The sequence below is a fragment of the Tamandua tetradactyla genome, chromosome 15 (assembly GCF_023851605.1).
Source record: "Tamandua tetradactyla isolate mTamTet1 chromosome 15, mTamTet1.pri, whole genome shotgun sequence".
Taxonomy (NCBI): domain Eukaryota; kingdom Metazoa; phylum Chordata; class Mammalia; order Pilosa; family Myrmecophagidae; genus Tamandua; species Tamandua tetradactyla.
The window spans coordinates 14,885,981-14,911,955 of NC_135341.1; the positions used below are offsets into that span (position 1 = coordinate 14,885,981).

The window sequence follows — 25,975 nt, forward strand, 5'->3', positions numbered from 1 at the left end:
ATATATGTAATTAGATACATCCATAGCTATACATATATTATGTACATTGTAAAATATTCACAAAAAAACATGTCAAAAGCATGAGATTAAAGTGAATATCAATAGACATTATAATATTTTCTTTCTGCATGTCTTCAGAGCTCCCCACCATGGAAACTGTCCAAGTGTGGTTTAGAATATGGATTTTTGTTTCTGGGCCATGCACCCAAAAAAGAGAGAATATGGAATCTGAAGTAAGGCAAAACCAAGTTTACATTTGGATTCCAGCTCTCATTAGTGAACACTCTTCGCTAGGTTACTTACCATCTCTAAGCCCCTGTTTCCTTTTCTGTAAACAGGAGTAATTACAGTTCTTATCTGATAGGATTGACTTGTGGGTAATATGACATGAGGCTCAATTAGAGATTGTTTTACACACTGTCTGGGAAAAAATGAGCTATTACTATTTGTGCCTATTAACAGTCTTCTCAGGAGGTTGGGTGTAGAGATGTTTACAATTTTCCTTCTTTTTATTTTTGCATATCAGTGTGTTTTCATTTATGTACACGTGAAAATATAGTGCTTTTGCCAAATTTTTAAATGTTACTTTATACTTTTTAAAAAAATCTCCGAGCTTAGCGCAGCAACTCATTGCTCTCAGGTGCTGCATACACTTCCAAAATAAATGTTAAGATTTGTGGAATACTACCCACTTTGCCTAAACCAAGGGGTAAATCTTTTGCTGCAGTGCAGTGAGCCAGTGATCCCCCATGAAGCACCTGCCATCTCGAGGCCTGTGTGCAGGGACTGAAGGAAATGAGGGGTTGGGTGCCTTTGTGAACAGGCACTGGACATCAAGGTCAAAATAAAGCAATTAAGACAGTGGAAACCTACCAGAGAAAAAGCTATTGGCAGGGCCAGTGTCACAGGGGTGTGGCCCGTGCAGTTGCATGGGGCTCTGTGCTCAGAAGGGTCCCTGCGCTTGGTTCTTCTGTTACTGTTGAAATTCTTTATCATTTTAAACACCAAGTTCTGCATTTTGATTTACTAGGCCCCACAAAACAGCTGGTCCTAGTTGTTGAAACTGTCAGGCATTGAGAAGGTCTGGATGTTGAATGGATTATTAAAGGAAAGGGTCATCTTACAGTTGTCTGAATAAATAGATGTCCTTTGAGAAAGGAGAATATACACTGAATTCTGCAAATCAGCTTTTCTGTGTACTCTACTGAGAACCTTTTTAGGCCCTTCTGATTCCCATATGTACGCTCCTCCAGGCCTGAGGCGCCGGGAAAAACTTATTTCTATCCCATGGGGGAGTTGTGAGGATTGAGAGAAAATGAATGTGAAGGGTCTTGGAATAGTGCCTGGCACGAGAAGTTCCAATAAATGTGTTCTTGTGGCCAGCCTCATTCCTAAGAATGTCATAGATTTTAGCTACTTAATTTTTTTATCAATTCTATGAGGTAGATACTATTATTACCCTCACTTTTCAGATGAGGAAACTGGGGCACAGAGAAGTTAAGTAACTTGCCCAAGTCACTCATCTGGAAAGAGGTGGAGCTGGGATTCGAACCCAGGGTGTCAGACAGCAGATACTCAGCCACTATGCATGCTTCTATCATCATATACTACATGCCAGGCCCTCTTACATGCTTTATATCATTTTATCCTCAAAATGTAGCTGTTGAAATCCTTATTCTGTAGATGTGGAAACTGAGGCCCGGAGACCTGGGTCTCCCATTAAATGGTTAGATTTCAATCCTTGTCCTCTGACTTTCCATTCTGCCTTTACACTTGAAAATTCCTCAAAAGTAAATCCAAATTATGTTTACAGGTGGTTCCTAGACTGGACTGCTAATGTGAATGCAATGAATGAGTGCAGACTTGGGGAACTCTAGACCTGTATACGAGATCCCATCCATCAGATTGTGTGTAGTGTGTTGCAGTCGGCAGTGTAATGTGGGTAATAGCACAAGACCCTGAAGTCAGGCTGAGTTTCACTCCCAGTTCAACCCTGATGAGCTGTAGGGACTTCTGCAAGTCTCGGCATCCCTTTAAGTCTCCGTTTTTCCATCTGTAAAGTGGGGATGATAATAGTACCTGCGGCAAAAGACTGTTTATATGGATTACCTAAAATAACCCAAGTTACATGATTAGATCAGTGCCTAGCATTGTATGCTAGTTTTTTGTAGAAAAGAAAGACTTTGAATCTTTGTTCATGAATAGACGTAAGTGCTCCTTTGTGTGTTGACCTTTCTTAGCGTGTACAAAGCTCGTTTTTTAATATTATCTCCTTTGGACTTTCAAATGACCCAGTGAGGAAAGGAATACGATCGCCAAAAATCTAGGCCTTTACGTTTCACAGCTTAACGATTTGAGGCAAGTAGGTAAAAGTGAAAACAAGCAAACATTTCCCAAGTTTGACCTTAATGCATGTTTAAAATGGCTGTTAACATCACAGTGGGACCATCCTCAGTGGGGCCTGGCTCTCGTGGCTTATTTTGGGATCCCAGTTTTCCTTTCCGCATGAGTAAACCAGGCCATTGTACCCATCACTATTCAGCCACACTCAGGCTATTCAGACAGAGGCTGGCTGAGACATGTGCATGCTCAGTGTTTGGTACGAATAGAAAGTAGCATGCCATGTGAACTTCTTCCACTCCAGGAACAGTGAACCAGTCAAGTCTACCTGAGCCACGGTATGACTGTGGGGGATTACTTCTACATTCCCTCACTGATAGGTATATCAGTCCCTTTTGGTGTGGTTGAAAACACTGAGTGCTAACATAACACACATTCAGTCTTGTTATCTGTGTTCAGATGGCTAATGGGGCTAATCCAGTTTTCCTGTGATCAGTCATCCGTGCAGAAAGAAGGGATAAAGCTTTGGGGCTTCAAGTTGATCATAAATAATTTTCACTTGTTTAATAGGAAATTTTCCAGAAGACATTCCCAGACGATTTCTTTGACTTGCCATTCTTTTGCAAGAAAATACTGTCAGTGTTGCTTTTCCTCCCCCCATAAGCTCTTTGTCTAACTTGATATTTGCATAAGTGAAATATTTTCATTTTAAATATTTACAGATTTTCATTTTAGTCTTCTTCCCAGCCTAAGCCATGCCTACAGATTTTGTTTCTTCTACCAGGTACTAAGAGAGTTGAAGGTTCAAAGTAGACAAGATCGGAGTCTTTACTGAGTTGGCTAATATTCAGAAAAATCTCTCATCACATTTTCATTCTTGTTAGAAATTCTTTAGACTTAAAAAGAAAAAAAAATTTGACAGTTGGGCCCCATCAGTTATGCAGATGGGCAGAGATTTTGTCCTCTCTTACAAGTTAAGTCACAGTCAAATAAAAATGTAATGACAGAGCAGTGCAACGGTGGCTCAGTGGCAGAATTGTCGCCTGCCATGCCGGAGACCCGGGTTCGGTTCCCGGTGCCTGCCCATATAATGACAAAGGAGTTCTAGCTGAGAGGACACAGGGATTGCCAGAACTCAAGCAGATTCTTGCTCAGGAGGTGCCTTTGCTAGGGTGCTGGGAGGATAGTCTGACATAAAGTCCACAGATTGGTCATGATTTCGGAAGAACCATTCCCGAGGCTGAGCTCCCATTGGTTACTGTGGATTCTGTCATACCAATCCCGAAACTGCTTGCAATGTGGGGCTTGGCCAATTGCTTCCTAACTTCTTTTCCTGTGCAGTTTATTATCAACCCTTAGAGTTGCTGGATTTACCAAATGGAAATGTGGGGCGCCGGGTGAAATTTGAATTTCAGATAAACAACGAATGCTTTTTTTTAGTATAAGCATATCCCCAATATTTTATCTGGGAATTCTAACCTAATTCTACCACCAGCTGGCCTGAGAGTGCAAGGAATAAGTGGTTGGTAAAATCTTTGGTTTAGCATGCCATGATGAGAAAAGAAGAACGCATTCTTGTATTCTTCCTAAGGACTCTATGAGATTGGTCACGGTCCTATTTCTGTGACGGGGAGGCTGGGGCTCACAAAGTTTAGTTTGTCTAAAACTACGAAACTCCTAGAAACAAGGTAACCTAAGGCTGAATCCGGTTCTAAATGCCATACCTTCTTACTGAAATCACAGGCCTAAGGGCTGGTTGTTTGGCCCTTTAACCCGTTTCTAAGTATGTGGGAGCTGTGGAGTCATGTAGCCTGCATCCAAATCCTGGCTGCCCACGTACTGGCTCTGGTGGGACCACAGGGAAACAAGGTGACCCCTCTAAAGCAGTTTCCTTGTCTGTAGGTTAGAAATAGCAGCTATGCTGCTGTGTCATACATGTCACTGTGTTATATGTGTCACTATGTCACAATGAAGAGTAAGTGAATTCATATATGTGAAAGGTTGAACACTTCTCTGGTGCACACAGAGAGAAGGCATGTCGAATTAAAAACAAAAAGCAATCCACAGGTCTCCTGTAAAGCTAAGAGGCTTTCCTTTACTGCTCTGAGGTGGGGTGAGAGGTTGGTTGGACCAGATGCAGCCCAGAAGAGTAGGCTGACACCCCAAACCAGTGAAGGACAAGCTAAAGCTGCTTCTTTTTGGAAGATGGCTTGGCTGACAAGTCTAGGAAAAGCCGCCTCTCCCTCTCTTTCTGAAGCAGTATGTGGCTGCCATAGTTTCAGCTGGAGGCAAGGAGAAGGGTTTTGTATAATCCTTTCTCACTTTTCACTCTGCAAAAGGATAAAACCTGATTTGGCTTGAGGGGTAATCAAGAAAACTTTAAATGGATTGGAGAGGAAATTCCAAGGATGCAAAATCCCTGTGAATAGGGAGGGGAGGAGGGCGGCGTCTAGCCCAGCCACCTTGGCTTTTCCCTTGCCCCTTCCCCTCCCTTCCTTCCTCCCCAGCTTTCCACTTCTCTCCTCTTCTCCCCTCTCTGGTTACCTGGCCAGCCGCATTGCCATCCAGCCTCTGGTCCTCTAGATCTCTCGCCACCTCATTGCAGGGCCTTTGGTAAGTCTTCAGACATCTGTGAACTTAGGGTTGGGACCAAATGAGCTCAGCCCAGCTGGGTGGGATTGCTCTTTTTTAAGTTTGTTCTGGAGAGGTAGAAACCAAGGAGGGCACTTCATTTTAGCTATGACATTGCCTCAATCAATCATCAGTTTCTGTAAAGTAATTATTTTTAATAATCATAAGCAACTTTAGAAATCAAATGGACTTGAGTTCTAGCTTTCTACTTTTGCGTAGGATTGGCTATGAATGAAAGTGGCAACTTATTCCCTTCTCCGCATTGCTTCCCAGGCCTTGATGTCTTGATATAAAAGAGGAGTAGAGGGCTCACTGTGAAAGTTTAAAGTCAGTTGGGCATCAATAAGACTTTACGTGGTTTAAGGAGCCTTTATTTTTAGTTTTAGTCTTCTTACCTAAAGCAGTTTGGTCATGATTTCGGAAGAACCATTCCCAAGGCTGAGCTCCCAAAATCTTTTAAAATTTTGCTGAAAATGACTGGGTTCTGGTGTTTGTAGCTCATTTAAGAACATTTAAAAAAATTAACTTTGGTGTCTTGCTATTAGGGTACAACTGTAGACTGTACCGATGAAATATAGTTTAAAAACTAGGAATCTGAGAAGCTCCTATAATCTGAGAGGATGGTATGGTAGCTCATGACAAACTCTGGAATCTGTTCTGTAACTGCTTTTTGAAGTGTGCTTTGAAAACTATTGCCTTTTTCTTTCTTTGCTTTGTATATATGTTATATTATACAATTTTAAAAAGTTAAAAAAGATACTGGAAAACTGAATTTAGCAAAGCACAACACTTACCCCATGATTTAGTTAGCTTATTCCAGGTATGCAAGTTTGAATCTTACTAAAAATTTAATGATTTAAGTCACTGTGATTATGGATTAAAAATGAAATAACTCACATTAAAAACAAAACAAAAAACTAAGGAACAAGGTAGCCATTCCTTACCCAGGGAACAAATATTTTAACAGAATTCATCAGTGGCAGTCACAATGGTAAATTCTAAACAGGGACAAAAGTTGTCCTTATTCCCCCCTCGCCCCCCTCCCGTTCCTTCCCCGGTCCCCTCTTTGCAGATTGCAGAATTGGGAAGGGAAGGCAAAATGGTTTAAAACACTGATTTTGAGTCCCATCTGCTACTTTCTTGTGTGACTTTAAGTTACTTAGTTTAGGTTTGGTTTCCATTTCTGTAAAATAGGGATGATGATGATAGCTCATACCTCTGTAAAGAGGGCTTCAGCCCAGTGAACGAGAGCTGTGGGTAATGCCAAGCTTTTTTTTGGGGGGGGGGGGGGAGGAGGGAGGAATGAATGACACTCACATTGTATCATTGGATCTCCTGAAACTAACCTGGGTCCTCCACCCAAAAGGCATTGCCCAACCTCCATGATTCTCCCATTTTTAATTGTTTAAATTGTTGCCTCTTTCTTTAAAATTTCCGTGTTATATGTTGTGTTTGTTTTTATTACCGTGCTTTTGAAACCATTTGTTAAGCACAGACTGCTGGGCCCCACCCCCAGAGTCAGATTCTGCTGATGCTACTGGTAAGGGACTCTGAAAACTACCGTTTTATTGTTTGGCATCTTTAAAATCCCTTTACCTGCAAATTGGTAGGGGGTAGCTTACTATTAGAAATCCCTAAACCAAGCAGGTAATGAACCAAACTAAATTCATTGCTGAAGACATTGTTTGAAAGATAACAGAGAGAAAGGTGATTTTCTATTTTAAGGAAGGGAGAGCTGAAGCCAGTCTGGCAAGAAAAAACTGCTCTAAGATAACTGGTAACAGACAGACCTGGCGCTGCTAATCACCCAATTGCTCAATGCCCGTGGATTAGTCGAGGAAATGGATGTTTAGACCCAGTGACCGAGAGGTCTTCAAGTAATTACATTTTCAAGCAAGCTGTCAACCTCAAAACACTGAATCTAGCTCAAATGGTTTAGTAGTTAAGTTGGCCCCTGTTACACCTATTTAATAAAACAGGCATTAAATGCACTTCTGTTACGATTATAAACTTACATCACATCCTTTCAGGATACTCAAAAGTTTGCCTTGTCACCACAAATTTCAATGAAGCAAAGATAAAGAAGTGACTTCTCATCAGATCCCTATACAAAGCAATGCCAGAAGACTGGCAGATGCTTCTGATTAGCTCAGCTCCTAATGATAGTAAATTTTTGTTTTGCAAGGAACACAATATTAAATACAGTTCCCAGCTGCAACAAGTTGCCCAAGTCCTCAGAGGCTCATTTTCACAACCCCTTATTTAAATAAAGGATTATTAAATAATGTTTGTTGATATGTAGGCTATGACATTTACCCTTAATTATTAGCAGGCTCGAGACTTCATCTTGAGTGTTTAAATAGGCGCTTAAACAGTGGCTTTTTGAGAGCCACCTATGCATTTTCTGATGCATGAATTTTGAGTTGTGATTATATGGATGAAAGAACTCCAGCCCAAGTTACTTTTTAAATATAATTTGGTAGTGAAGTTTCTACAGACATTTCAGTTTGGATATTATGTTTAATACACTTTTTTTTGTGCACCTTTGCTTTAGGATTCAGGCTAGGGTAAAGTTTTGCTATCAAGAAGAAAAGTGAAATTTGGGGCTTGGGTTTGTTGTTATTGTCCTTTTAACCTGTCCAGGAAACTCAGTGGCTGCCCCTACACCAAGCGTAGACGGCTCGAATCTTAAGGGAGCTTTCTGAATTCAGTTTCCCCCAGAAGCACTAGCACTCGCAATTAATTGCCTGTACTCCCTTCCACACGAACCTCCGAGTGGCAGGTGGCTGATTGCCACTGTGGGCAAGCCCAGAATTAAGCCACAAGCAGATGCACACATTTGCTGGGTGTGGCTTTTTCCACACGTGTTCCAAGACACGCAGCTTTGCGCACACATAAAGGGTGGCCTCGGTTTTGCCAACCATGTGGCTTCCGCAAAATGAGTGCATTTGACACATTCCTACAGGGCTATTGAGGTCAGTAAAGAAAAACAGCCCATGAAAGGGAGCTTGAGAATGCCAAAAGGAGCCATCTCCTGCATAATGGTTGCGGGAGCTATGTGGTGGGTTAAATTAGGAATCTGGAATCCCCTTACTGGAGGTTTTCAGCCTAGATAATCAGATAAAATGCAAGCACGCTCCTCACTGGGACATCCAAATTCCTGCTGAAGTGAGGGAGAAAAGCACTTTCGGCTTGGTCACTCAGCAGTAGCAAGCAACGTCGAACTCTGTGCATTCTCTCTGGTTAGGATCCTGAAAAACCAGTCGCTCCTGGTAATTCTGGTCAAGTGCATCTTTAAAATAACATTTCCATTGCTAGCAGGGTCAAGAATGTCCAGATGGGTGAGTGTATTTACTGCTGGTGAAAGGCAGAGACGTCCCGGCTGAGGTCTCCACCCTCCCCAACCCCCGCCCTCCCACCCCCCCTGCCCCCACCGCCAGCTGCCTTCCGGCTTTTCCAATGGACCCTGGGGTTGATCTTGATGCATATAAACAGTGCTGCTTGCCGAATTGCATCAGCACTGCAGGACCTCCCCTCTAAGTGAAACTAAATGGTAATGGGCGTGTTTCCACTCACTAGCCATGTTTTATTTAGGTTTTAATGTGGATTATATCCCAAAAGGATGCATAAGACATATTATGGAAAGTGTACAGTCATGTATCACACCTAGGTGAGGAATATTGCCACAACCCCAGAAGCCTTCCCCACCATCACATCATGTATTGTGTCCCCCACCCCCACCCCCACCCCCACCCATGCCTCAGTAATAAAATCCCCTCTTTAGAGGTACTGCTACTTTAGGGTACGTTTCCTTGCTTTGCTTTATAGTTTTATCATATATATACATACATATATATGTGATTCTTTCTACTTTATTTTGCTTGGTTTTGAACTTTGTATACAGGGAATCGTGATGTATATAATACTTTGGATTTTGCATCTTTGCTCAATATTTGTGCAATTCATTCATGTTGTATGTAACTATAGTTTATTTTCTTTGCTGTAGGAGATTTTATATGAATACCCAACAATTCGTAATTTTTTCTGTTAAGGACAGTGAATTTTTTTCTTTATTTGTTTTATTGTGGACAATGCTGATTTAAACCTTGTTCTTATATACAAGTACCTCTAGAGATATACAGGGAGTTGCTGGGTTACGGGGTGTGCACATTTTCAAAAGGGTATCTGTTGACACTCCCATTAGCAAGGAATGAGAATTTCTCTGGCCTCACATCTTCTATTTAAATATTTGACAGGCTTGATGCACCATGGTAATTCATTAAGGGTTTGATTTGTGTTTCCCTGTAAACCTATGAAGTTAGGTTTTTTCCCCTGTTGGCCCCCTGGATTTCCACTTTTGTGCCCTACCTGTTGAAGCATTTAGCCCATTTTTCTGCCAGGCTGTCTGCTCAGCCACCTTTTGATCCTTTCAGGTCTCTTCCTCTTTTAGTGTTACAGCCAGGTTCACATTTCAGTCACCTCAATGTCAGCGGGGGCTTGGTGGAAATTTCCTGTATTAAATAGGTTCTTATAGGAAGGTGATGCTATGTATTTACAAAGAAAAGATGTTTTACAGTGGCACAAATTAGCAGTTTCATAGGAACTTCTCTAATACGAAGAAGTGAGCAGTGTGTTCTTTCCTGATAATGTAATCTTTAAGATGATCTAGATACCAAATTTGTCAAAATTATCTGTGCATCTTCTCTGTTCTTCCTCTAGTGACAATTTACACTGCTAATGAATTATCTGAAGCTAGAAACCAAGTCAAGAAGCTGAGAAGGCACCTCCCTATCTGGCCTTTTACTTAGTTTATGCAGAAATTGCCAGCTAGTGGTACATGGGCCTAATCTTTTCTGTATTATGATGAAAACCAATTCTGGTTTTCATTTTTGTTTCTTGGTTGAGGCAACATTTTTAGCATTCAGATATTTCACATTAAACTCTGGAATGTTGATTTATATTGGCTTATATTTGCGAAACTGAGAGCATTCAGCAATGGTAGAGCCATACTGCCTCCTGGCAGAAATTACCTGGCTCTGTGTATTAGCTTCTATGGTGGAGTCTAATTGTTGTATCCCAGCATATATTCTCCCTTTCTTCCGTAATCATAGAATGTTTAGCCAGGCATATGCTGCTCAAAGCAAAGACTACAAAGAGGAAAAGTTAGCAGCTTCCAGGGATGAGTGGCCGTGTTCTTTCTCCTTTTTCCCTTCTTTATGACTGAAATGTGAACATGATGTTGAGCTGTCCTGGCTCATGTGCATGGAGAGCAACACCCCAGGAACAACGAAGCAACAAGCAGAGAGTTTGTGCCCCTGAATACTTCATGCTATTCTAACTTTGACTTTTTAAAATTTTATTTTAATAAGATATTTTATATTAATATTATAAAATATATAATATATATGAATATTATATATATATTTTAATTATATTAATATATTTAACCCAACATACAAAATATTTCTATGTAGTCATATACATGAGTCACTTAAAAAATACATGTCAATATAAAAATTATCAGTTAGATATTTTACTTTTTTTTTTGTATTGTCATTGAAATACCATACCCAGAATCTTCTAATGGCCAATTTTCATTAATTTTTATATTTATGATATTTATTTATTTATTTATTTTGCACGGGCGGGCACCAGGAATTGAACCCGGGTCTCTGGCATGGCAAAGGAGAACTCTGCCTGCTGAGCCACCATGGCCTGCCCAGTATTTATTTGACTTTACTAGTTTTTGTTGTTGTTGCAGTTGTTTTAGGTGCATAGCCTGGGAATCGAACCCAGGTCTCCTGAATGTCTAGTTTTTAAAAAAACTTTATTTTGAAATAACTTCAAACTTACAGGACAGTTGGAAAAATAATAAGAAACCTATATAGAGAATTCCCATGTACCCTCCTCTCCAGACACCCTGATCCGCCAACTTTTAACATTTTGCCACATTTGTTATATCATTCTGTCACTCTATCTACCTGTCCATCTACCCATTCTTTCATGTATCTGTATTTTCCAAATAGTTGAGACTAGTTTGCAAACATCATGCCCCTTGATCACTTAATACTTCCATGTAAAGTTCCTCAGAACAAGGATATTCGCTGTGCAAGTAACCAGTTAGCAAGTTTAAGAAACTGAACATTAATATAAAGTTTATAGTCTACATCCCAGTTTTTCTTATGTCCCAATACTGTCCTTTTGGGCCTTTTCTCCTCCATGATTAGATCCAGTCCAGTACTATGGATTGGATTTAATCATTTAATTGACTTTTTTTTATTGTGGAAACATATGTACAACTTTCCCATCTCAGCCACTCCCAAGCACACCACTTGGTGGGATTAATCACATTCACGATCCCTCCCACCATCCATTACCAGAACTTTCCTATCACCCACATGGAAACCCTGCATCTATTCTGCAATATATCCCCCCCACCCCCACCTCCTGCCCCTGGTAACCTGTATTCTACTTTGTCTCTATGAATTTACACTTTCTAGCTATATCATATACATGGAATCATACAGCATCAGTCCCTTTGTGTCTGACTTCATTCAACATGATGTCTTCAAGGTTCATCCATATAGTAGCATGTATCAAAACTTTATTCTTTTTTAAGGTTGTGCAATATTCCATAGTATGTATATACCACATTTTGTTCATTCATTCATCTGCCAGTGGACATTTGGGTTGCTTCTGCCTTTTGGCCCTTGTGAATAATGCTGCTATGAACTTTGGTGTACAGATATCTGTACAAGTCCCTGTTTTCAAATCTTTGGGATATATATACCTAGAAGTGGGATTGCAGGGTCCTGTCGCAATTCTGTTTTACATTTTTTTTTCTTTTTAACATTTTTTTCAAGCATGACAGCATTACCATATAATCATTCCATTCTTGATATATAATCAATAAATCACAATATCATCACATAGTTGTATATTCATCACCATGATCATTTCTTAGAACATTTACATCAATTCAGGAAAAAAAATAAAAAGAAAAAAGGAAAAAACTCATATATACCATACCCCTCACCCCTCCCTCTCATTGACTGCCAGTATTTCTATCTACCCAATATATTTTAGTCTGTTTCCCTAATTTTTTCTATACTCCTTTTCTGTATACCTTCCCATTCATTGATCACTAGCATTTCAATCCACTAAATCCATTCCAACGTTTGTTCCCCCTATTATTTATCTATTCTTTAATCCATATGTTTTACTCATCTGTCCATGCCATAGATAAAAGGAGCATCAGAGAAAAGGTCTTCACAATCACAGAGTCACACTGTGAAAGCTATATCATTATATAATCATCTTCTGGAAACATGGCTACTGGAACACAGCTCTACATTTTCAAGCAGTTCCCTCCAGCTTCTCCAATATATCTTTTTTTTTTTATTTTTTTTTATTTTTTTTTATTAATTAAAAAAAGAATTAACAAAACAAATTAGAAATCATTCCAATCTACATGTACAATCAGTAATTCTTAATAACATCACATAGTTGCATATTCATCATTTCTTAGTACATTTGCATCGATTTAGAAAAAGAAATAAAAAGACAACAGAATAAGAATTAAAACAATAATAGAAAGAAAAAAACAAAAAAAAACAAAAACAAAAAACCTATACCTCACATGCAGCTTCATTCAGTGTTTTAACATAATTGCATTACAATTGGGTAGTATTGTGCTGTCCATTTCTGAGTTTTTGTATCCAGTCCCGTTGTACAGTCTGTATCCCTTCAGCTCCAATTATCCCTTCTCTTTTTTTTTTTTTAATTAACGGAAAAAAAGAAATTAACCCAACATTTAGAGATCATACCATTCTACATATGCAATCATTAATTCTTAACATCATCACATAGATGCATGATCATCATTTCTTAGTACATATGCATTGGTTTAGAAGAACTAGCAACATAACCAAAAAAGATATAGAATGTTAATATAGAGAAAAAAATAAAAGTAATAATAGTAAAATCAAAACAAAACAAAAAAAAACCTATAGCTCAGATGCAGCTTCATTCAGTGTTTTAACATGATTACTTTACAATTAGGTATTATTGTGCTGTTCTCCAATATATCTTAATTAAAAAGGTGATATCTGTACAATGCATTAAGAATAACCTCAAGGATAACCTCTTGGCTCTGTTTGAAATCTCTCAGCCATTGACACTTTATTTTGTCTCATTTCCCTCTTCCCCCTTTTGATGGAGAAGGTTTTCTCAATCTCTTGGTGCAAAGTCCCAGCTTATCCTAGGGTTTCTATTCCACATTGCCAGAAAGGTTTACACCCCTGGGAGTTATGTCCCACGTAGAGAGGGCAAGGGCAGTGAGTTTGCTTGTCGTGTTGACTGAGAGAGAGAGGCCACATCTGAGCAACAGAAGAGATTCTCTTGGAGGTGACTCTTAGGCCTAATTTTAAGTAGGCTTGACCTATTCTTTGTGGGAATAAGTTTCATATGAACAAACCCCAAGATTGAAGGCTTAGCCCATTACTTTGGTTGTCCCCACTGCTTGTGAGAATATCAGGAATTCTCCACATGGAGAAGTGGAATTTCCCCCCTAAAATATAAATTTTGTACCAAATAAACATTTCTTGCTTTAGTCTCACACATAAGTTAAAGTTTTAAAATATGAATTACCATCTATTTTCAACACCCTACAATACTGACATTCCTTTGTTCTTTCTCATGTATAATTTATACATTTAGTCACTATCATTATACACTCTAGACATTCCTAGATTATACCATCTCAGTCTTTATTGTCTATCTTTCCTTCTGATTTTATTTGTGCCCCCAGTCCTCCTCCCTCTATCACTCTCACATTCAGCTTCATTCAGTGTATTAACATTATTGTATTAAAGTTAGGTAGTATTATGCTATCCATTTCTGAATTTTTACAATCAATCCTGTTGCACAATCAGTATCCCTTCAGCTTCAATAACCCCATATCTACCCAGTATCTTTTCTTTGTATAGGTCTGTTGTCTCTTTAGTTAAATTTATTCCTAAATATGTTATTCTTTTGGTTGCCATTGTAAATGGAATTTTTTTCTTAATTTTCCCCTCAGATTGTTCATTACTAGTGTATAGAAACACTGCAGATTTTTCAGTGTTGATCTTGTAACCTGCCACTTTGCTTGTACTCATTTTTTTAAACTTATGATCAATCTGTTCTACATATATAATCAGTAATTCACAATATCATCACATAGGTGCATATTCATCATCATGATCATTTCTTAGAACATTTGCATCAATTCAGAAAAAAAAATAAAAAGACAACAGAAAAAAATTCATACATACCATACCCCTCTCTTTCATTGATCACTAGCATTTCAATGTAAATTTATTTTAATATTTGTTCCCCCTATTATTTATTTTTGTTCCATATGTTTTACTCTTCTGTTGATAAGGTAGATAAACGGAGCATCAGACCACTGTGGAAGGCAGTTTGGCTGTTCCTCAAAAAGCTGAATATAGAATTGACATATGACCCAGCAATACCATTGCTAGGTATCTACTCAGAGTACATAAGGGCAAAGACACAAACGGACATTTGCACACCAATGTTTATAGCAGCATTATTTACAATTGCAAGGAGATGGAAACAGCCAACATGTCCATCAACAGAAGAATGGCTAAACAAACTGCGATATATACATATGATGGAATATTATGCAGCTTTAAGGACAGAATAAACTTATGAAATATGTAACAACATGGATGGACCTTGAGGACATTATGCTAAGTGAGACTAGCCAAAAACTAAAGGACAAATATTGTATGGTCTCATTTGTATGAACTGACATTAGTGAATAAACTTGGAATATTTTGTTCATAACAGAGACCATCAGGAGATAGAAATAGTGTAAGATATTGCGTAATTGGAGCTGAAGGGATACAGACTGTGCAACAGGACTGAATACAAAAACTCAGAAATGGACAGCACAATACTACCTAACTGTAATATAATTATGTTAAAACACTGAATGATGCTGCATGTGAGAATGATAGAGGAAGGAGGGCTGGGGACATAAATGGAATCAGAAATAAAGATAGATGTTAAAGATTGAGATGGTATAATCTAGGAATGCTTAGAGTGTATAATAATAGTGAAATGTACAAGGTACAATTTTAAAAATGTTTTTGCGTGAGGAAGAACAAAGGAATGTCATTACTGCAGGATGCTGAAAATAGATCGTAATTAATATTTTAAAATGTCACCTTCTGTGTGAGACTAAAGCAAAAAATGTTTATTTGTTACAAAATTTATATTTTGACTAGTGAATTTCCTAATATAACTTATGTAGATAGTTTGATTGAACGCCATAAGTACTTGGAATCTCAGGTAGGACATGAGATTTTGCTGGTTTGTCCAGAGTGATGCCCCGATGAATCCCAGAGTGATTCGATCAGTGAATGGAAAAGTATCTGCAAAGCCCCCTTCAGGGAGTGGTGAGAACGGGGAAAAATTCAACTTCCCCAAGTTGAATTCTTGATATTCTCACAAGCAGTGTGGACAACCAAAGCTATAGGCTGAGCCCCCAGTCTTGGGGTTTGTTCATGTGAAACTTAGCCCCACAAAGGATAGGTCAAGTCTACTTAAAATTTAGGCCTAAGAGTCACCCCCAAGAGAGCCTCTTTTGTTGCTCAGATGTGGCCCCTCTCTCCAGCCAACACAACAAGCAGTCTCACCACCCTACCCCTCTTTACGTGGGACATGACTCCCAGGGGTGTGGACCTTCCTTGCAACGTGGGACAGAGATCTTGGAATGAACGGAGACTCAGCATCAAAGGATTGAGAAAAACCCTAGCATGAGCTGAGACTTAGCATCAAGGGATTGAGAAAACCTTCTCGACCAAAAGGGGGAAGAGGGAAATGAGACAAAGTGTCAATGGCTGAGAGATTCCAAACAGAGTTGAGAGGGTGTCCTGGAGGTTATTCTTATGCATCAAGTAGATATCATCTTTTTATTCAAGATGTAATGGAGAGGCTGGAGGGAACTGCCTGAAAATGTAGAGCTATGTTCCAGTAGCCATGTTTCTTGAGGATGATTGAATAATGATACAGCTGTCACAATGTGACTGTGTGATTGTGAAAATCTTGTGTCTGATGCTCCTTTTATCTACCTTGTCAACAAAGGAGTAGAACATATGGAATAAAAATAAATAATAGGGGGAACAAATGCTAAAATAAATTTAGTTTAAATGCTAGTGATCAATGAAAGCAATGGATAAGGGGTATGGTAGGTATAATCTTTTTTTTTTTCTTTCCTGTGTTCATTTTATTTCTTTTTCTATTGTCTTTTTATTTCTTTTTCTGAATTAATGCAAATGTTCTAAGAAATGATGAGTATGCAACTAAGTGATGATATTGTGAATTACTGATTATGTATGTTGTTTTATTTTGTTTATTTTTTTACTTAATAAATAAATTTTTTAAAAAAGGAGCAGCAGACACAAGGTTTTCACAATCACACATCACATTGTGAAAGCTGTATCATTATACAATCATCTTCAAGAGACATGGCTACTGAAACACAGCTCTACATTTTCAGGCAGTTCCCTCCAGCCTCTCCATTACATCTTGACTAACAAGGTGATATCTATTTAGTGTGTAAGAATACCCTGCAGGATAACCTCTCAATTCTGTTTGGAATCTCTCAGCCATGTACTCATTTATTAACTTTACTAGTTTTGCTGTGGATTTTTCAGGGTTTTCAACATATAGTATCATATCATCTGCAAATGGTGAAAGTTTTACTTCTGCCTTTCCAATTTTGATGCATTTTATTTCTTTTTCTTGTCTAATTGCTCTGGCTAGAACTTCCAACATAATGTTGAATAGCAATGGTGACAGTGAACATCGTTGTCTTGTTCTTGATCTTAGGGGGAAGTTTTCAGTTTTTCCCTGTTGAGGATGATGGTAGCTGTGGGTTTTTCATATATTCCCTTTATCATGTTGAGGAAGTTCCCTTCTATTCCTATACTTTGAAGTGTTTTCAACAAGAAAGGATGTTGAATTTTGTCAAATGCCTTTTCTGCAGCAATCAAGATGATCATGTAGTTTTTCTCCTTTGATTTGTTGATATGGTGTATTGCATTAATTGATTTTCTTATGTTGAACCATGGTTGCATACCTGGAATGAATCAGGTATAATTCTTTTAATGTGCTGCTGGATTCAATTTGCAAGAATACTGTTGAGGATTTTTGCATCTGTATTCATTAGAGAGATTGGTCTGTAGTTTTCTTTTCTTGTAATATCTTTAGCTGGCTTTGGTATGAGGGTGATGTTGGCTTCATAGAATGAGTTAGGTAGCCCTCTTTAATTTTTTTGAAGAGTTCGAGCAGTGTTGGTACTAATTCTTTCTTGAATATTCAGTAGAATTCACATGTGAAGCCATCTGGTCCTGGACTTTCCTTTTTGGGGAACTTCTTAATGACTAATTCAATCTCTTTACTTGTGATTAGTTTGTTGAGGTCGTCTATTTCTTCTAGAGTCAGTGTTGGTTCTTCATGCCTTTCTAGGAAGTTGTCCATTTCATCTACATTGTCTAGTTTATTAGCATAAAGCTGATCATAGTATCCTCTCATTAACTCCTTTTTTTCTTCAGGGTCAGTGGTTATGTCTCCTCTTCCATTTCTGATTTAATTTTTTTGCATTCTCTCTCCTCTTCTTTTTGTCAACCTTGCTAAGGGTCCATCAATCTTACTGATTTTCTCATAGAACCAACCTCTGGTTTTGCTCTGTTTTACATTTTAAGGCACCAACATACTGTTTTCTACATTGCCTACACCATTTTACTTTCCCACCAGCAATGTACTAAGGTTCCTATTTCTCCACGTGTTCAGCAGCACTATTGTTTTCCAGTTTTGTTTTAATTTGTTTTAAAATAATAACTATTCTAATAGGTAAGAGTTGCTATATTCTGGTTTTAATTTGTTATTTTCCTAATGGGTAACAATGTTGAGTACCTTTTCATAGGCATATTGGTCATTTATATGTCTGTTTAAGTCCTTTGCCCATTTTTAAATTGTGCTTTTTTTTAATTGTTTTGTAGGAGTTCTTTATATATTCTGGATATTAAACCCTTATCAGATATGTTTTTCAAGATCTTCTCCCATACTGTTGGTTATTTTTCACTTTCTTCATACTGTCCTTTGCAAAACAAAAGTTTTTAATTTCAATGAAGTACCATTTATCTTTTTTTTTCTTGTGCTTTTGCTTTTCAGTGTAAAGGCTAAGAATCCATGCTTAATACATGTTCCAGCAAAATGTTTCCTGGTGCTTTTTACTTTTTATTGTATAGTATAATATATATACAAAGCAAAGAAAGAAAAAAGCAATAGTTTTCAGAGCACTCTTAAACCAGAGTTTACAGGACAGATCCCAGAGTTTGTCATGGGCTACCATATGTCCTTATGTTTTCTTCTAAGAGTTTTATCATTGTAGCTCTTATGTTTAGGTTGTTGACCCATTTTGAGTTAAATTTTCTCTGTGCTGTGAGTTAGGGATCCACTTTCATTTTTTTGCATGTAGATATTCAGTTTTCCCAGCATCATTTCTTGCCCCACTGAATGACTTTGCACCCTGTCAAAAATCAGTTGGCCTAATGGCATTGAATTGTACCCTTAAAAAGTGTAAATTTTGTATTATATATATGTGTGTGTGTGTGTGTGTGTGTGTGTGTGTGTGTCATATATATCTGTGTTGCCACAATAAAGTTTTCTTTTAATCTGTTAAAAAAAAATCAGTTGGCCATAGATGTATGGATTTATTTCTTTGGTACTCTCAATTCTAATCCATTGGGTTATATGTCTGTCCTTGTGCTAGTACCACACTGTTTTGATTACTGTAGCTTTGTAATAAGTTTTGAAATCAAGAAGTATGAATACCCCAACTGTGTTCTTTTTCAAACTGATTTTGGCTATTCAGAGTCTCTGGCCCTTCCATGTGAATTTGATGATTAGCTTTTCCGTTTCTGCAAAGGAGACTATTAGAATTTTTATTGGGATTGCATTAAATCAGTAAATTGCTTTGGCTACTATTGACATCTCAGTGATATTAAGTTGTCCAATCCATTAGCTTTGTCTTTTATGTAAAAAGAAATGAACATATGTTTTGGACCTTTGGCACACACAGTCAACTCTCTATGCTAAATACTTCAAAAAGGGTACGATCTCTTCTTTTTCCCTATAAACTTCACCATTTCCCATCATGTCCCTGTGCCTGATCCTGACTTTGACTTGTCATTTTTCATCTAGTTTACCCAGTTGTTTTTTTTTTTCATTTTTTTGTTGTTGTTTCTTTAATTTTTGGGGGGTGGTGGGGGAGCACGGGCAGGCACTGGGAATGGAACCCGGGTCTCCGGCATGGCAGGTGAGAACTCTGCCTGCTGAGCCACCGTGGCCTGCCTCCCAGTTGATTTTATGTTCATCTTAGTTGGCTTCTAATAGATGTTTGCATTTGAGATCCCTGATATTTATATTCTAAGACTGATATGACAGAAAATTCATTTAGTTTGAAAATACACTTCACAAAGTTTTAGAGTTGAATTCTCAGGGTTTTTATAATAATCTAATGAAAAAATTCTCAGGCTTGACACTATTGCCATTTGGGGCCAGATAATCCTTTGCTGTCAGGGCTGTCCTGAGCACTGTAGGATGCTTAGCAGCATTCTTGGCCTCTGCCCACCAGATGCCCATGGCACTTCTTTCCCCAGTTATGACAAAAATATCTTAAGACATTGCTAAATGTTCCCTCGGATACAATTGGGTGAGAACTGCTGATTTAAAGATTATTTCTTTTAAAGTTGTCTAAACTCCCCTTAAAATAATCCCTAAGCCATTCCACTATTAATGAACATTTTAGTTGCTTCCAAGCTTTTGATTAGTACAAACTCAAAAGTACTTTTTGTATAAATATTCTTATACATACATATTAGGATGAGACCCAAAATGTTTGAATAGGATACTGGCTCAGGATTAACCTTTGGTAATTTATTCATTGATTCAGCCAGCATTTCCAGGCAAATAACATCACATCTCATAATTTGGGGTAGAGTCCAATTGTGTACAGTTAAGTTTACTTTTATAAATTCCTTAAGAATGTGATAGGTTGAAGCCAAAGTTTATCTTTCAATAAATCCAACTTAAGTAGTATTTTTCTCCACGTGAAATATGTATCTGTTTCTTTAATTAGGCTTTAAATTTAGAAGTTGCTTGTGTTTAGTGGATATTATTAAAATTTTATGTTTACATGCTAGAAAAATCTCAGTGCTATGAGATGCTCATACTTTGAGGGACTTGGGAACTGAAAACCACCTAAGAGAACAGCAGCTTCAAATCTTCCATTTCACACTTATTTTCAATTATGAGCTTATTGAATAGAAGGATAAGTAAAAGTTCTCCAGTCCTCTCTTTCTTTTGGCTGAGTGCATTTACATAAGTAAAAATCCATCATATGATGTTCACTTCTACATTCTAGGCACGTAGTATGCACTTAATATATATTTCATAAATGGATTTATGATGAATACCACTTGTCAGTCTAGTGAAGTCTTGATTGCTACTAAATTAACTATAACCCAAATAAATAAGTGAATGCTAGGCTGGGTTCTTAGAACACAGCAAATGTGGTTCACATGGACCCACATATAGTTGGTGGTGATAATTAACAACAAACAGTGTTGTTCTTGACTTATCATTTTAGAATACATTCATGTATTTGCCCTTCTTTTAAGAACTCACAAGCCAACTTCTTTTAAAAGGAAATGGTATTTGAAGGACAGAGCATGAAATGAATTATTAAGAAAAATAAACATCATTACTGGGAGTTGACAGTTGACCTTTAATATGAATAAATTGGATTGTGGTATATTTTGATTTTCAGGAAGCCCAAACCAGTTTCCCAAGACTGTCTGTGTGGTTAAGCCACACTGCTCAGATTTCAAATGAATAGCGAGTTTTATCCTTATGTAAGCCCGGGAGCCACGTGACTTTATTTCCTGTAGTGATTTGGGAAACTGGACTTTTCACCTTTAGGATGGGCCATACCCTGGTTTTGAAATGTAATGTTGACAGGTACAGGTCATAGTGCTTCTGAGCTTGGTGACACTGACTCTGATTATCTGTTCTTACTGAGAGACAGTCAGCTTATGAGCAGTTTGTTCAGTGAGTTCACAAGGTTGGTCCATGGCATAGTCAGGGGACTTGGTGCTGGAACCGAAAACAGCTTTCAGTAGAAGAAACCTACATAAACTAAACCTGACCAAGTGACAGCAATGAGCACTTTCTAATACAGCACGATACAGTGCAGGCTGAACAAAGCCAATCTGGAGGCCAAGTTTGGTTCCACAGTTTGCTCTCTGTAACCACTGATCCATCCAGGTTGAATAAATCTTGAAGGAAACTTGTCTTGGGTTCAGCATTTGAACCTCCAGTTGGCGGTTCATCTACATCAATATCTTTGTTCCCATTAAGGTACACCCCAGGGAAGCTAATGCAAAAAAATATATAAAGGTTGTATTTTGAAACTATTTGGTCAGTGTTTTCATTTGTCACCAGAAGTGGGGATGAAGAGCCTTATGCCATGCTGGAGTTGAGAATGTTCAGGTTAGCTCTCTAGGATACTGCTCTGGAAGTCTGGTTAAGGTCTTTGAAGCCAAATAATTTGGGTTTGCCTTCTAGCTCTTCCATGTAGTCACTGGGACACACTGAGCAAATGACTTAAGCCTCTCTAAACCTCACATCCTTACCTGTACAGCGTGGTTGTATGCAACTTACCTGAGGTAAATAAGGCTCAAAAAGTGCCTTGAAGGGTGCCTGGTAACTCCTCAACAAAGGGTACTAGTGATAAAGATAGGAAGAGGTAGAAAAGAGGAAGAGAAGAATTGACAATATGCTGTTTGAATACCAGTTTGATCTTTGATCGGAATTTTAAATAGCTTTTTACTGTACTTCTTTCTTCTAGGCTCTAACAGACCCTAGAGACTATGTCCTTAAATACCGGGGGCATTACAGAGTGCAAGGCCAACCATGAATGGGTCACATTACCTGTTCTCCCTTCTCTTAAGTTCTACAAGGACCATACCCTTTTCTTTTGACAGCTAGAATGTTGCCATTTTATAATTAATTTTTTGAACTTATACAAGGTGCATCTTAGTTCACTTGATACAATTTGAGGGAACATTGGGTTTCATTAGAGGCACATTTTCTTTTTTTTTTGTCTTTTTTTTATTAATTGAAGAAAAAAAGAAATTAACACAACATTTAGAAATCATTCCATTCTACATATGCAATCAGTAATTCTTAACATCATCACATAGATGCATGATCATCATTTCTTAATACATTTGCATCGATTTAGGAAAAGAACTAGCAAAACAACAGAAAAAGATATAGAATGTTAATATAGAGAAAAAAATAAAAATAATAATAATAGTAAAAAAAAAGACACAAACAAACAAACAAACAGACAAACAAAAAAAAAACCCTATAGCTCAGATGCAGCTTCATTCAGTGTTTTAACATGATTACTTTACAATTAGGTATTATTGTGCTGCCCATTTTTGAGTTTTTGTATCTAGTCCTGTTGCACAGTCTGTATCCCTTCAGCTCCAATTACCCATTATCTTACCCTGTTTCTAACTCCTGCTGGTCTCTGTTACCAATGACATATTCCAAGTTTATTCTCGAATGTCCGTTCACATCAGTGGGACCATACAGTATTTGTCCTTTAGTTTTTGGCTAGACTCACTCAGCATAATGTTCTCTAGGTCCATCCATGTTATTACATGCTTCATAAGTTTATTCTGTCTTAAAGCTGCATAATATTCCATCGTATGTATATACCACAGTTTGTTTAGCCACTCGTCTGTTGATGGACATTTTGCAATTGTAAATAACGCTGCTATAAACATTGGTGTGCAAATGTCCGTTTGTGTCTTTGCCCTTAAGTCCTTTGAGTAGATACCTAGCAATGGTATTGCTGGGTCGTATGGCAATTCTATATTCAGCTTTTTGAGGAACCGCCGAACTGCCTTCCACAGTGGTTGCACCATTTGACATTCCCACCAACAGTGGATAAGTGTGCTAGAGGCACATTTTCAAGTCATCTTCTAGTCAAGTGATTTCCGCATATGGCCAACTTAGTCCGTTTTACTTCAGGGTGGTAAGGAAGTAACAGAAAGTAGCAGAAAGGTCTACATAAACCCTTTTATTGCAATGTTATCTGTTATGAAATATCTCATGAAAAATGGGCAGCACTATGCGAATGGTTTATGATTCCCGACCGCAGTGACTTCTGATTACTCAGAGTTAGGCTAGACTTCACAGGTTAAGGGCCCATTCTTTCACATGACCGCCCTCACTTCAGACATCTGCCACAGACTGGGGGTTCCCTCGCTTCTGACCAACTGGCTATAAATTCAGGGGATTTTCGGTACTTCCTCAGATTCAGTGGTTCACTAGAACAACTCACAGAACTCAGGGAAGTATTATAGATATGATTACAATTTTATTATAGCAATAAGAAAAGAAGAGACCCATGGGTGAGGCCTGGGAGGGTCCCAAAGGTGAAGCTTCTATGTCTTCTCCTGCCCATGGAGTCAGAACACGTCACCCTCCCAGCACATCGCTGGGTGAGAAAATTGCCATCCAGTGAAATTCACCCATGTTTTTGGTATCCAGAGTTTTTATTGAGGCTCAGTCACATATTGCCCTTGTGGCTGACCTTTCGCCTCCAGCTCCCCTGGAGGGAGGAACTAATATGCAGTGTTCCAAAGCCTCTGTCATAAATCCCATTGTTAGTGTGTCTGGTGGCCAGAGCCTCCAGGCCAACAAAGACATTCCTGTGAGGCAGGGGGTTCCAGTGGTCCAGAGATCATCTCCCAGTAGCCCAGGGCAAAGGCCAGACTTGTCTTTGGGTAAAGTTAATTTATCACTGTACACCAGAATTCCAACATGGTGGAATATTATATAGCCACTCAGATAATCATGAGGATGCTATAAGAACTAGAGAAAGGGTATAAAAAAAAGTGAATATAAAATATGTACTATTATAATTATATAATAAAAATGATATAGGTGATATACAACATACAAAATTGTATACAATGAAAGTAATATACAATGTACCCAAAAAGTAGACAATGAAAACCTCTGATTTTATGAGAAGAATAAGGAAAATGGGATTTGGGCAGTATAATACTAGTTTATGTGCTCTGTCTTTTTAAAAATGTCAAAATATAACTGTGTACTTTGTCAGGCCTTAGTTCTGTTGGCAGGCTTTGGCAGGCTTCAGGGAGGATTCCAGAGAATCAATACATGGCTTGTGTTCTCACTGTACCTTATGCTTTTTTTTTTTTCCGTTTGGATGATAATTCCACTGGACTGGAAGCTTTTCCAGGGCAGAAGTTATACTTCATTCATTTTTCGGTCTGCAATATAAGTACGTGATAAATATTAAGTAAATATTCATTAACTGAAAAAATACCATCATGTGATTTGGTTGTTAGATTTGAGGGCTGTCCTAAGGTACAGTCCATAGTCTTTCTTCTGTGTGTTAATCACAGTTTTGATAGAACCCACCATGCCATAAGAGTTTACTTCGGGAATTTCATGTATTTTGTTACTAACCCCTATTTTTTTAAGAGACAGTGATTGATAATTGCCATATTACTTTTATCTTTAGTGATGAAAATGCCAGGAAAGATTTAAAGACACTGCCAGCTTTTCCAACCAAAACTCTTCAGGAACATCCATCCCTTGCTTATTGGTAAGCCCAGTCAAAATAAATGTACACTGCGTTAAACTTCTTAAACATGATCATTGTACCTAATGTAATTACAAAGTGAATATCTTTGTTTTTAGGAATAGACCTGGAAGTATTAAGTGGTAAAGGAATAAGTTGTATGCAACCTATGTCAGATATTTAGAAGACAGATAGATAGATGAATGATACAACAAATGTGGCAAAATGTTAAAGACCGGTATCCAGATGAGGGTGTATCAGAATGGTCTGTACTGTTTTTGTATTATTTTTGCAAATTCCCTATAAGTTTAAAATTATTTCAAAATTAAAAAAAAACAACAAGATAGGTGCTTGGTGACCCTGATATCATAACCTTTATTGAGAACTGCATGCTTTTCAGGAAATTGAAAGAAATATAAATAAGGAAAATTTCAAATTGCCCATAAAATGTGTCAAAGTAACCCTAGATAGTCAGTGAAAGGATCTTGTCAAAGCATGCTGGAGACCATTATACCAAGATATGCCACATAAGGGTGTGTAAAGAGTGACTCTGAGTCATTTCTTTCAAGTGCTTAAAAGGTCTGCAGAGTGTATTTTTAAATGAACATAATGCACAATGTATGTGCATTCGCTGGTAATGTGGCTTTAATCTAGCATAGTGCAATATGAGTGTTATAAAATACAGATTTCCTTGATCAGAGGTTTCCTTAATGACCAGAAATGACTTTATTGGCCACAGGTTTCCTCTATGACCAGAAATCATTGTATGTCACGAGTTGTTTTACTTATTTGCATTTAATGAATCCACAGCACTCATTTTCCATACCACATTTTTACAATAAAATTACTCTTTTCCTTTTGAATTATGTATATTCCTTGCTTTAAGTCTCTCCATCCTGAAAATGGATTTTCTTTCCACTAAGAAGCAGATATACCATAAATATTCAATATTGATAGCTTTAATAAGAACCTTGGACTGTATTTCCCACTTATTTAGTGAAAGTGAGTACTGAGGCTACATTGCATGCTGACTCTGGAACCTTCTTACCAAATCATTGTTAAGTGATAGTTTCTTAAGAAAAAAACAAAAGCTGATTACCACTGATTGCTGGTCTATTTTTTGAAACTGGATTTGGAAAGCTAATTATAAAATCTTATAAATAAAAGAGGTATAGAGATAAAAATATTTACACTTCTAGGTAATACTTGATATGTCTAAAAGAGCTACTTTTTTTAACA

General features: G+C 37.8%; 1 protein-coding gene across 9 annotated transcripts in view; it reads left to right on the plus strand.

Moving 5' to 3' along the window:
- FRMD4B (FERM domain containing 4B) overlaps window positions 1–25,975 on the plus strand; it is a 362,040-nt gene that overhangs the window by 290,420 nt on the left and 45,645 nt on the right. For all 9 annotated transcript variants that reach the window (XM_077128740.1, XM_077128741.1, XM_077128735.1 and 6 more), the window contains one exon: window positions 24,677–24,760. In XM_077128740.1, the coding sequence (XP_076984855.1) occupies window positions 24,677–24,760 (84 nt within the window). The remainder of the gene's footprint in view (window positions 1–24,676; window positions 24,761–25,975) is intronic.